At 42.0% G+C, this 12762-nt stretch overlaps 1 protein-coding gene across 1 annotated transcript in view; it reads right to left on the reverse strand.

The window, feature by feature from the left end:
* The window catches only part of PFN2 (profilin 2), a 6077-nt gene extending 5518 nt beyond the window's left edge, over positions 1 to 559 (reverse strand). The window contains exons 1-2 of the mRNA XM_010584994.1: positions 453 to 559; positions 4 to 163 (exon numbers count right to left, since the gene is read on the reverse strand). Of these exons, the coding sequence (XP_010583296.1) occupies positions 4 to 163; positions 453 to 559 (267 nt within the window). The remainder of the gene's footprint in view (positions 1 to 3; positions 164 to 452) is intronic.
* Positions 560 to 12762: the final 12203 nt, after the last annotated feature.

Here is a 12762-nt window from a genome sequence, read left to right on the forward strand (position 1 = left end):
CACCTGAGGCCTCCGCCCGCAGCGGCCGGGGCTGGGTGAGTACCGGCTGCCCTGCCGCCTTCTGCCGTCGGGCCCTCGGCTGGGGAAGTCGAAGGTTGCTCTCGCGTCCCAGAAGTTGCCCCCTTCTCCCCTTCTGGAGCCGTGGTCGCGGCGTGGGTAAACCCTGTGGGTTTCAGGGTCGGTCAGGCAGGTTCCTGGTTTTAGCCGGCTGGAGCAGAGCGCAGCCTTCTCCTGAGGATGCCCAGGAGGCCTGCTCCGCTGCTCCGGCCGAAAGGCTCTGCGTAGAGGCTCCGCTCCCCCAAGTCCCTCTCTTGGAGGCAATGCTAGTTAGCTCAGCCGGTTGCATTTATGTTTTATTCGTATACATTACGTGTCTTCTTTTGTGGAACTCGGCAGCCGTGAGTATCCTTCGGGAAAGCGCCGTTGGTAACACTGCTGGTAGTTGGCCGTACTCTGCTGCCCTCCATCCCTCGGTGAAGCGAACCGATGTCCCGTCAATGCAGTAAGAGAATCTCTGTATCAAACCGCTGGTCTTGTATTGAGCTGGTGGGCTCGCCATCCCACAGGCTAGTATCTCTTACATTTTACCTCTGCATGGTTTTGCAAGTGGCGATTTCAGGTTCCATTCCTCCAGGTTCCACCAGGTTTCTGTTGCGATAATTTAGGTTCCCTGTTCCTTTACAAGATGCGCAGGTCCAATACTGGTATTTTGCTGCATTGGTATTGGGCCCTGGGCAGGATCGCTGCTCGGAAGACTGTTCTACTACACTTTGCAGGAATGTTTGCCAGCAGCTTTCAGGGCATGCTCTAGAGCAATGGCTCGGTCTTGCTTAACATTGAAACTGGGAGGGCGGGGGGTCACCTTCCATTTGAGCAGGGTGGTTTTGCCTTGCTTGGCATCTGTTGTGATTCTCTGGGAAATGGAGACAGGTGGGATATTAAGTGGTTGTCCAGGTAATTAACTTTGAAGCTTTAATTCAGGAAGTTAGATCTTATACCAGAATATGCCAAGGCATAGTATACAATAATTGAATCTGTCTTTTCCTGATGTTATATGCCCCAGGAAGAATATTCACCAGGTATTTCTAATGAATATCCCTACAGCATACTTCAGGGTGTTCTTACTCCTTTTAGAACCTAGTTCAGTTGTCACGGGATTGAGTGGTGTTTAGATACTAACAGAGATTTCTTAGATTACTAGATACTTAAAAAAGAGCTTATTTGCATCTTTTAGCTTAATTCCATAAGTATTTTCTCTATTTTATTTTCACAGTGCCTTTCCCCCTCTGAATTTGGACAGCACCAGAACTTTGCTTTATCCTTTTCCGGCCATCCGTGTATACCAAAAAAGTCCTCGTGTCACTGTATCTACCAATGAGTTACAGGCTTTAAATTTGCTTTTGGCTTTTTAAATAGCTAAAGCTTTTTGTGAAGTTTGGATTGCCTTCATCATCCTCCCTCCGCAGATTCCTTCCATGGGAAGGAAAAAAAGTTCTATTCTGTCTGAAGTCGCCGTTGAGGGCCGCTACTCTTTTTCAGTGCTCGTCTGAAGGAGGTCCCACTTTATAACTTGCAAAGAATGGAATGCATCCATCTTAAATGAACAGGACGCTGATGGGTCCATTATTTTTAGAGTTCAACCAAAATGCGTTTGGTTTTTGTCTGTGTGGGGTTTGGATTTTTTTATTGTTTTTGCAAGCTGCAGTAAGGATTCCAAATTGTTTCACTGTAATAAGTGGATTTAATAAATATAGAGGTGGACATCTTATCACCCTGCACCCAGGGGCAGGCCTTGGGAATTTAGGAGCTTCCCGTTTGCTAGTGTCATTACCCTTTGATTAACGAGAGGTGGGCTTCGCATGGATAGCAGGCTGCTTGGTGCAAGTGTGGAGGTATCTCGCACAAGAACCCGTGGGTTTCCAGGGCCTTTGCCAAAGTCTACGCCACCTCTTGCCTGGAGGTATCTTGCCTTCCTGCGTGCGCCCTTCCACATGTCTGTCCATCCCTTTTACTCAAGGACCAAGCATGCGTTTCTGAGCCCTCACAACCTGATGTCCGGTCCTGTTTCATGGGAGGCAGAGACCCCACGGTCACGGCCAGCTAGGAGCTGGGCCGCGTCTGGGGGCAAACGCTGCTGCTTTAGCAGCTGCCGAACCGCTGTGCGAGGCACCGCGTGGCCGTCCCTGGGATTCCGGAGCCTTCCAAGTTACATGTGCGGTGGGTTCAGTGCTTCGCCTCTTTGATGAACCAAACGTTTCAACTGGATGTCAAAGAATGAGGAGTGGGTCTGGTATTACTACCACTGCTTTGCGGGGAATATCATCTTTTTTGAATAGCTGCATAAACCAGGTGATCAGTAGTGTGAGTGCTGTTTTTCATGAGCAGGTTGTGTTAGCAATACAGGGACTACAGTTGTCTGCTTTTAATGATCTAAATTGGAAATAACCGCACAGAAGTCTGGGATCTCCTGAACATAAAAGGATGGACGAGAGTAGAAGATTTGCCGCCTGCTCGGTGGCTTGGCTTTTGGTCGTGTTATTTGTGAAGTAACTCTAGTAATACATTTAGAAAGTGAAGTCCAAATTGGGTTACCGTTATTTAATGTTATGAAACTACGAGGTAGCTTGTATAATTTGCAGATTCAGCAGTCACCAGTGCTTTTTTCTAAAAATCATAATCCTTCAATTCTGTTTTCACTATTAAGTGCCTCATTTGGTCACCTTCTATGTCATACAATGATTATAATGTTATTTGTAAAGGTGCTACTGCAACAGGACCTTTGAGTGATTTAAGAAAACGAGGATGTGCTCTGTGTGTTAAAGACTGTACGAGAGAGGAGTTCCAGTTTTAATTTTTTGTTACAAGTCACAACTGGAATCTGAGATGTTTGTTAAATGAAGGATTTATATACAAGCAAAAATGTTGCTGTTAAAATTAATAGATGTAGTGGGTCATTTTAACATCCGTACCTGGACTGATGTATGAAATGGTGCTGTCTGAACATAAGATATACATGTATGATAAATAGTTGCTAAATCGTGACTTCTTGTATTTTAGTCTCTTTTCTATATTCTGCCTGGTGGTTGTTCTTTCTGGAAGGTATTTGCATACTACAGCCACAGTTTGGCTTTTTTATGCAGCTTGTAACAATTACTAGTCTTTTTGCTTTGGTTCAGAACTTTGTCTAAAGTTTATGTTGGATCACATCTAAGAAAAATAATCATTTGAAAGAATTTTAAAGTACCGACTGTGCTTAGCGAGAGTGTACTATTTATAGCTTTGTGAGAAACTTGACTGCTTTTATATTAGTAACATAAAAGTTGAAATTGGCCAAAAACTTGAAGGAGCATGTATATTTCGTTAGTAAAATAACTTGCCATTTTCTGTCAGGCCTTTGTAACTGCCAGAGCTGCTGCTGTGCTCAAAATGGTTGGGCAGCCAACAGTAAGGTTTCTTATGATGTCCCGGGTTCTTCCTGTTTTTCACCAAATTGGCCCATTTGGAGATAACTTTGACCAGCATTTATGTGTAGACAGGCAGGGCAAGTGACCATCAACAGAACACAGCTCAACTTCTTTGTGAAAATTGAACTTTACAGAGCCAAAGCTCGCCGGATGCATCGTTCGTCTCCAGCGTCACCACTGCTGATGTTGGTTTGCGGTGCTGCTGTGGGGGCTTCCTCTCCAGACCACATTGGATTTTCTGTGGCAGTCTTTCTCTTTACCACAAGTGCTTTCGGAAGTGCAGAGGGTAAAACTGATTTAGAAGTCTTGCAAGTTAGCAGATTCACTTCTGCTGATTAAAAGCCAAGAAGCAGGGAGCAGTCTGTCTCGCAGCCTCTTGGTGATGACTAGAAAATGGGCTTTGCAGGGTCCTTCCACAGCTACTGAAGTGACTTGGCTGAAAAACGAGGAAGCCACTGAAGGCTGGGATGAGTGTTAGCTAGGAATAAATTGTAAAAATGACATATTAATGAGCTGAAAACTTGAAGCTAGCTTTAAAAAATATGGTGATACAAAATGCAACAGTCATTAGGTTAAGACCCCAATGCAAAGTTTTATTGCATAGCTACCCCTGTGCGTGAAAAAGGTCCTGTCCAGTGCTAGCATAGTTTTGGTTGTTCTACAAAAGAGCCCTGTATACCAGCTCTTGGAAACCATCCAGAAAGTTCTGAAAAAAAGATGCTTTTCTGGTGTATCTTGCATCGTTTGGAAAGGTGGTTTAACTCCATGAGTGGATGAGAATTTCGTCTCCATCAGGGAGGTTTGCCTGGTATGGTTTTACCAGTGTAGATAGCTCAGCAAAACCTTTGTCTTTCTAAGGATTAATTAGGTAAGCAGTTAAGAATTTCCCTTCCTTATCCTTTATTAAACCATCGAATTCAAACATAATAAACCTAAAAGGTAACTTTTAAAATCAGATGCAAGCTTAGGGGTATTGCTGTGTCAGATGGTAAGGGTATGAGATTGCTTCCATTTCGGTGACTTCCAGAAATGCTTTAAATCTGAGGAAGGATGATGGTTCTTTGTGGATCTGATTTATAGACGGGCCAAAGCACTAAAAAAGATGTCTGAAGTCATGGAACTTTGCTCAGCTTTTGGATTTTTAAGGTAAGTTCTTGATCTTGCTGGTGGCCAACAAAAAATAAACTTTAATCCTAGAAATTAAAGTGTGTTATATGTAAATTCTTACTTGGACAGGTAGTGTCCGGTTCATAATAGTGTCTTCAGTGGCAGTCCCGATATGAGCAAGATGAGCAGAATTAGGCCTATATGACCCAGCTTTCTGTGTATTCAGATTTATCAAACAGTCAGGCTCCTCAGTGCAGTTAGATCCTGCAGTATTTTGTTTTGCTAAAGCAAACAGAACCAAATAGGTAGCCCTCTGTTAACTTTTCAGTTATGAAACAAGGGTGTGTACTGTGAAATTCAGTAAGTTTGTAAGATGGCTTGACACGGTGGAGGGAAGGTGGTAGCATCTTCAATCCAAGCTCTTGTATTTATTTTATTCAAGCTCAGTGGCAACTCATTACATGCCTTTGTTAACTGATTATTTCGGTGGGTGAAAGGTTTTATAGAAGTTAATCTGAAAAGCGAAAACTAAGGCTAAGAAATGCAGTAAGGGAGTTGGAGAAGCACAAAGTTAGAGGGAGAGAAAACAAAGGTGGAATATAGAGCAGAGCAAGCATGGGCTCTCAACACAGTCATTTTTTACGGGTACTTGTGCAGTGTGTTTAAACAAGAGTAGCTAACAGTCTTATTACTGCATGAAGTCTATACCTCTGATCTCTGTGCAAACTTCACTGACTGCACTGAGAAATTACGATAGATAAAAAAGAACAACATTTAACTTTTCCCAGGCTGCATCTGTTTGGGTTTTTTTTGGGGGGTGGGGTGGGGTGGGGGTGGTTCTCTGTCAATGTTGACTGGTATATAGTTTTACCTTTTTACGAGCTGATCTGCATTTTTGCACTGTGCTAACACGCATTAAGAAAAAAACCCCAAACTTTTCCTAATGTCGTATTGCACTGTGGGTGTGCTGCGGTAACACCAGAACCCTCTCCTGCTGAACAGGACCCCAAGGTCAGCAGCATCCTCCTGGCGCTCCATGTATGTGTTGTAGTTGGTGTCCAGTTCTTGGCTGCCTGTGCATGGTCATTTCTGGCTATTGAACTGACAGGTATGTTTTTCTAGCTCATGGTTTCTTTGGGTGATGGTTTTTGCATGGCTTTCTGCTGCTTGTTCAGTCTGCCACGTGGTTTAGCCAGGGAACTCTGAAGCTTTGTTCAGTACGTTATTGCCTTCACTAAGCTGTTTTTCACTGACAGTAAATCTCTAAGTATGTTTATCTGGGTGATATTTCCTCCTCTGATCACAAATAGTTTGGCTGTTGGTGCTTGTTATTTGTTAAAAGTCCAGGGGATTTTTGGATCACAGATACATAAATTTACATAATTTCTAACCAAAACATTCACTGTCTGCAAAAGCATTTAATAATAATTCTGAAGCATAAAAAGCAATTTTTTCCCAGAGAAATTATGCAGTTCTAACCTTATAATGCTCTGTAAAATTACAGATATATATTGGTTTTTGAATGAAGCAGAAATGGCTAAACATTTTTCTTTTTTTTGTAATTCTTTTTTAATTTGGTACCAAATTTCTCTCTAGCCACTAAGTACTTGATTCTAGCTGTGAGAAGCAGTCAACCTGGCTGCTGTCAGCTCACCAAAGAAGAGCCAGTATATGTATATTTAATATTTAGAATATTTTTGTGTAAATTTTTGACAGTTGAAGTACTTAGCTTCAGCACCCAGAGAATTATTTCTGCCATAGCTGTAGTGCTTTTCTCTCAATTGCATCTAGTCAAATAAATACACATTTTTGAGAAACAAAGTATATGAAAATTATTCTGCTCAAATTTGTCTACATAATCACAAAAGAAGATCAAAGAAAAGTTTTAAAATACATGAATTACGTGCTTAGAAAAGATGTACTCAGTCTGAAAGCCTAATATTGCTGAACTGTAGAGCAGCCACTCTGGTATGGATGAAAGGAAACATTAAGAATCTAAAAATGGGAGGAACAGGGAACAGTAGAAGTGGGTAAAGGGGAAAACAGCCTAAAAATGATGTGGTTTCACTTAGAACATTTTCTCTTCTTTTTAAATACCTCACTGAAGGAGACAAGTAATACCGTATCTTGACCAAACAGCTCTTCATTATGAAAAGTAAACACGCTGAAAACATTACGGGGAAGAAGCGATGCAGAGGGCCGTGGAGCTGAGGCAGGTCTCCCTCAGCATTGCGGTAAGCTGGCATCCGCAGAGACGTGGTAGATGGCTTCAGGAGGTCGTGGTTTTGCTTGTATACCGGTCTCGTCGATGGATTGTGTCCCCTGGCATCACTGGTTTAATGTTGCCTACGTAGTTAAGTGCCAATGGAAGCAGGCGTCTCAATCTCTGATTATGTGCTGTTCTGAAGCAGGTGCTGCGCTTTTATTATCAATCTTTACAGCAACCGGGAGTGGACTTGTGCTGTACTGCGGGTGAAGATAAACGCCAAATTGGCAAACTGCTTTTTAAAGAGTTATAACTTGGGTGTATTACATTTATTTAGAAGAGTGAAAGGATTCCTCCTATTTCAGTTTTCTTTGAAACTCAAATGTAAAATGCAGAGTGAGGACCACTTTTCTTAAATGAAAATACATGACTTCAGTACATTTTAAAAAAAAAAAGTCTAACATGTTACTGCTTTGACTCAACAATCAGAATAACTGTCCTCTGCTATACAAACCTTCTCCTCATTATTAGGTTAGAATAGTGTGCATAAGGGGGTTGTGACATATAGCATGGTTTTGGTTACAGAGCTAGAAATGGACAGTTTTAGCAGTTGCCATCGCAAAAAAAAAAAAGCAGAAAAAACAGAGGAAGGGAACGTTAGCACCAGCTAGACTTTTTTGTGTGTTTGTTTTAATAGACACACATTTTCTTGTGTTGTCGTTAGTAGATGTCTGTGGAGAAGATAATGATAAACTGCTGGCAGGTGGTCAAGCCGTATATTAGAGTAAGGGCATCAGCCTTTCAAAACCATCGATAACCTGGTTTTAGATATGGGTTAGTTGAGTGGATTGGAATACACGCTCTTTGATTGGAAGGAAATTGAACAGCTTGGAGACAGCATTTAGGCAAAGGCACACTTGTTTCTCAAAACCTACTGTTGACATGGACCTGGGGATGGTCATCAGCCAAATAATGGCTGCAGCAGAGCAAATGGCATGTCTCCTCAACACTGGTTTATACACTTTTCCACTTTATCTGTTTATAATGCCTTTCTTTTGGACACAGCTGTTTCTCCTTCTTCTTTACATATTTTTCTGTAGTTCCAATGATTTTTTAAAAAATTTTTTTTTTTTTGAAGAGTAGTTTGTGGTGAAAAATAAGATTGTGCTTCTCTCTCCACACTTCGGGCATTGTAACTGCACTAGCTTTGGTGGTAGCTTCTGTTATTCAGTAGTGTGAGAGGATAATTATCCCTTTCAAATGATTGTTAAAGACTAAGATTAAAAAAAACCTTTATAAGAAAAAAAAGGTTCGTTTTTAATTTAAGTAACTAAATATTTTTGTTTCTATCTTTGCTATTTTAGAAACTATATGCTGTAACAGGAAAAGAAATACCACAAAAGGAGTTAAGTTTATAACCATAGTATAGCCATGCTCACCTTACAGCATGCAAAATAGTGCTTTGAGTTTAGCAAAGATCAGTTGAGCTGTTCTGCCCTCTCTTCTCTCTCCTTCCTCCTCCCCTTCCCCTCCCTCACAGCCCTTCCCGGTGCTCTGTCCTTTCAGAGTAGCAGCCTGGTGTGTACAAACATCTTCTGAAGTATGTGAAAAAGTACTGATTGATTGATTTCCAGGTAGTTGTAAGGTCGTTTTTTCTGAAGGGTGTAAAAATAAATAAATAAATAAATACATAAATGTCCCGGGTAGTTTAACCATATTTTAATTCTATTTTGAAAACTTAATCCACTCTTCAGGTATTTTCAGTTTTAATCAGGAATACGTTTTCTTGCCACAGCACAACTACTATTAAATACCGCTACAGTAAGTTCCTTTCCAGAATTAAAACAGCGGTCTTATTGACACACTGCTTCAAGCATGGCAGCTGGTGTCGTAAAGTATTTTCTGCTGAAAGAAAAGAGAACGTAGCTGGGGCATAGATCCAAAAAATGGAATTCACGTGCTTACATCCAAAGTTTCAGTCCTGAAATCGCCGTGAAACCTGCTTTGTTTCTGGCTAAGCTTTAGGTGACCAGACCCCTCTGTGCGGGCACAGAGCCTGCTGCGAGGTCCCCGGCTCTCGGAGCCGCAGGCAGCTGCTGCGGGGAAAGCCTGGGGGGCCGAGGTGCGGGATGCCTGCCCTGCAGCACTGACAGCGGGAGGCGGCTCTCCTCCAGCTTGGTTTCTTGGAGAAACATGAGAGAGCATGATCTGGAGAGCATGATCTGGAGGCTGCTCGTCGGGAATGGCTCGTGAACACCAGTGCCAGGGTCCCCCAGTAAAAGGAAGGGGCATCTGGTTCTGGGGGGAGTCCGGGTGCCATCGCCCTTTCCACGCAGCCCTTTGGGAGTGCTTGGCAAGAAACGGGAAGCCCACGATTCAAATCCCTTCTTTTCCCGAGAAGTTAGACATTTTCTGCTTCACTTTTGAGAGTGCCCGAGCTCCCAGCAACTGGCTTTTGGGAGGAGTGGGCTGCCTTCCGTCCCTCCCGCCTGCGCCCCGGCTCCCTGGGTACAAAAAGGAAGAGTAGTGCAAAGCGCTGCAGCGATGATCACGGAGCACTGCTGAGGAGAGGTGCTGGGTACACGCGTGGCTTCGCAGGCTGGCGCTCCCCTCCCTGTTGCAGGTGTGTATTTCGGGCACTTTGTCCCTATCCAGGTAGTGCCGTGTTCTCTGGTTGGTCCAAGATACAGCAGCTTTAAAATTAAGCCCTTATACACTGCAGGTAACTCCAACAGGCTTCTTGTCGTCTGTGTGTGACAGCTTTGAGATGCTAGGCTTGCTGCTGCTTGATGGTTTTGTGAGCGGGTTTGCTGGTTTTGGACTGCAAATCTTTCAGTAACTTCCAAGACCCTGGCACTAGATGGAGCTTTAATCTACTTGCACTTAGAAGTCTATTAAGTTTAACCACAAGTAAAAATAGGGAAAAATAAATTAAGATATGTATGCCGCCTGCTACACTTACAGTGCCCTTTTTCCCTTTTGTTAGCAGACTGGTGTAAATTATAATTTATATTTAATTTGAATGAAAATTAAAATATTGCAGCAGAATCTCCTTGATCTAGTAGGTGCTTTATAATCGCTCTTAACTAGCACCCTTTAATGTATTCTCGGGCTCATGGGAGAAGTTGCTGTAAGTTAGATATGCTGAAAATGTGCTGCATGTGTAAGCTAATAACTAAGCTGTGCTGAATAAAGGTAATGCCATTTTCTGAACAAAGTTCCTGTTTATATTTCAGGATGGGGTAGGGGTGACCAAGCCTTCTGTTTGCTCTGCTCATCCAATAATGCATTTGCATTTTCACTTCAGGCTACCAAAGCCAACAATTCAGAATCATCTGTTATCAGTCACTTCATTTTTTTTGCTCCATGTGTTACCCTTGAAAATATTGAACAAATAGAAACAAATAAAAAACAGCTTTGAAACCATAGTGTTTAATACTTTTCATTTAGCAAGCACCATGTCTCACAGGCTGCACAGCACATATCGGAAATTTAAGACCAGCTCTGCCTTCCACAGAAATAACTGGAAGTAGATTTAGTTTTGTTCTTGGGTGCCTGGGCTCTTATCAGCAAGAGACTGGTTCAGTCAGAACCATTGTCCAGACCCTGAAGTAGCAAATACGTAATCAGTTCCTATTCACAGCCCCTCTGCTATATTATTAAATGGTTTAATATAGGAAACCAGGAGATGTATACATGGGAAAAAATCACAAGGCGTGCTGTGCTCAGAACACTGGAGGTGATAAAGAAGAAGATCGTGTATTGCATCTCACTCCCGTCACCTTCTTGAGGTCTAATCCTTCAGGGTCTTTCACCTTTTATCAGCAGGACTGAGGGACTCTGCGCATACCACAGAATGAAAAACCTTTGTAGAAAACTTCACATGAATGCTGTATTGCTAGTGTGAGCAAAAGCTTATATTTCTGGAAGAGTCCTATACTACAAAGCTGTTAAGGAACGCTATTATATACGGAAGAGTACATGCAGTGTTGTAGACGACGGGGTTTGCATATGGCAATCTGATTACAGTATTGGCCATACTGAGTGGGGAAACAGCACAACCAGCTTTCAGAAAAAGGCCCTGCTGAAGAAAATAGTTTTAGAAGGGTGTTTCGTAGTTGGCCTGGCAAAGTTTTAATTGCTACTTGGGACCAGATTAAGTGTATTCAGAGTCATAATTTCCATATGAATCAATGGAATTTTGGTGCTTAAGTATCTTTTAAGAATTTGTTCTTACGAGGTAGTCACCAGTTGCATTCAGACTGTAAAATTTCATCAGTGCTGGTAGTTTGCCACCCTTTGAAGACAGAAGTAAGTAGTAGGAATGAATACACTGATACTCAATTCCTCAAATGCATCTGGAGAGCAATGAAAAATTAGAATTCCTGGTGGTGTCACTGATACAGGGCATAAAAAGGTTAAATGTCATTATTTCTTTACAATTTAATTTTACAAAAGTAGATCATAAAGTTACTAAGGATCAAAGCGTGCTGGAGCATTCAGTTGTATTTGGCAGCTCCTCTGCTGTTGTGCACGCAGACACTGTTTCATTAAATGGGTAGATGTAGCTGGTAAGCTGTCCTTTGGCACCACCATTGTTATATAGAAAGCATATCTACAGAAGCGTGTGTCGTAAAATCTGCGCAGTGCATAAACCAACTTCTATTTCTTTTTTAGATGCTCTTTATTTCATTGTCCCATATACCAATTAATCTGGCTGGACAGCTTACCTTTTCCTTGCAAGTGGAAAAGAAGGTGCATATGCTGTTTTCAAAGATGGGTATAAGATTTACCCACAAAGCTTCCTCTGACCTAAAGATCTGGAAAAGTTTCCCCTTTGTAAATGTGGAGGTTAGATTGTAGATTAGATTTAAATGTTCAGATAAATAACTGTAACCCCTGAAGTCTGGATAACATCTTGGCAAGTAAACTAAGCAGGTTCAGGGAGTGCAGAACAAAGGAATCTGTGGTGGCTAGGGACTGATTAGTTTATACAGGATATGACAGCAAGACCATATTTATATAGGTGTATGTTGTCCCTTGCTTTGCTGTTCTGCATTTAATTACTGCCCAAGGTGTGGTTTGTGCCCTTACTTTAAGAAGTTTTTGGCAAGCATGCTCTTGTCTGCATGGCTGATTTTTTAGTGTCCCCTTTAAATGTGGACATACAAAACTGCAGAAAAAGTTCCAGTGTTGTTCATGCCAATGCCACAAGCAGAGCTAAAATCACCTCCTTGTTCCTTCTTACTACGCTGCCCTTGCTTGCTGGAGAGCGATAGGTCAAACTGAGACTTAACACAGACACATCCATCGTGCTTGGAAGAACTAGGCTACACCATTTCTTCTTTATCCATATGCATCCTTTTGTGCAAGAGACTAAATCTACAGTTATGGATATTTGAAATGTAAAAGTTGATTGGGGGAGAAATCCATCTTTTTCTTCTGCAGCATGCTGGGGAAATATTCCTGTGTAATTAATGAAGTTCTTGTTAGGGTTTTTCACCTTTAAAGACTACTTTCTGCTATTGCACTACTGAATGTGCAATATCATAAATTCAAACTGGCCACAGAGGGAAATGAAAATAAATCACTTAACTACTCAGAATGATCCTTACTACTTGCAGGGATCAGGCTAATGAAATCAAGCAAGGAAGCAGCAATCATGCTCTTGCCTCTACTGATGTAAACCCAAAGTAATGCTACAACCTTGAATGGAGTGAGTCTGGAGCAGTATGTGTTGTCGTACTCTGGGAGGGAAGCCCTGCCTTCCTGATAATTATTATTAAAATCTGATTGTTGTAATGTTTTATTTACCTTCTGTAGTAGATGCTTTTTGGGTTGGATTCATCAGAAGCTCAAGGACAACGCACTCTACGAATACTGCTTCAAAAAAATTGTATGGAGTTCTTTCCTTTTGTTGTGTTGGCAGTCTGGCAGGACAACCGCACTGTGAATGAAAAGTGGAAGGGCGAACAGAGACATGTT

This window comes from Haliaeetus leucocephalus, unplaced genomic scaffold, assembly GCF_000737465.1.
Source record: "Haliaeetus leucocephalus isolate CR32 unplaced genomic scaffold, Haliaeetus_leucocephalus-4.0 Scaffold1014, whole genome shotgun sequence".
In the NCBI taxonomy this organism is placed as follows: domain Eukaryota; kingdom Metazoa; phylum Chordata; class Aves; order Accipitriformes; family Accipitridae; genus Haliaeetus; species Haliaeetus leucocephalus.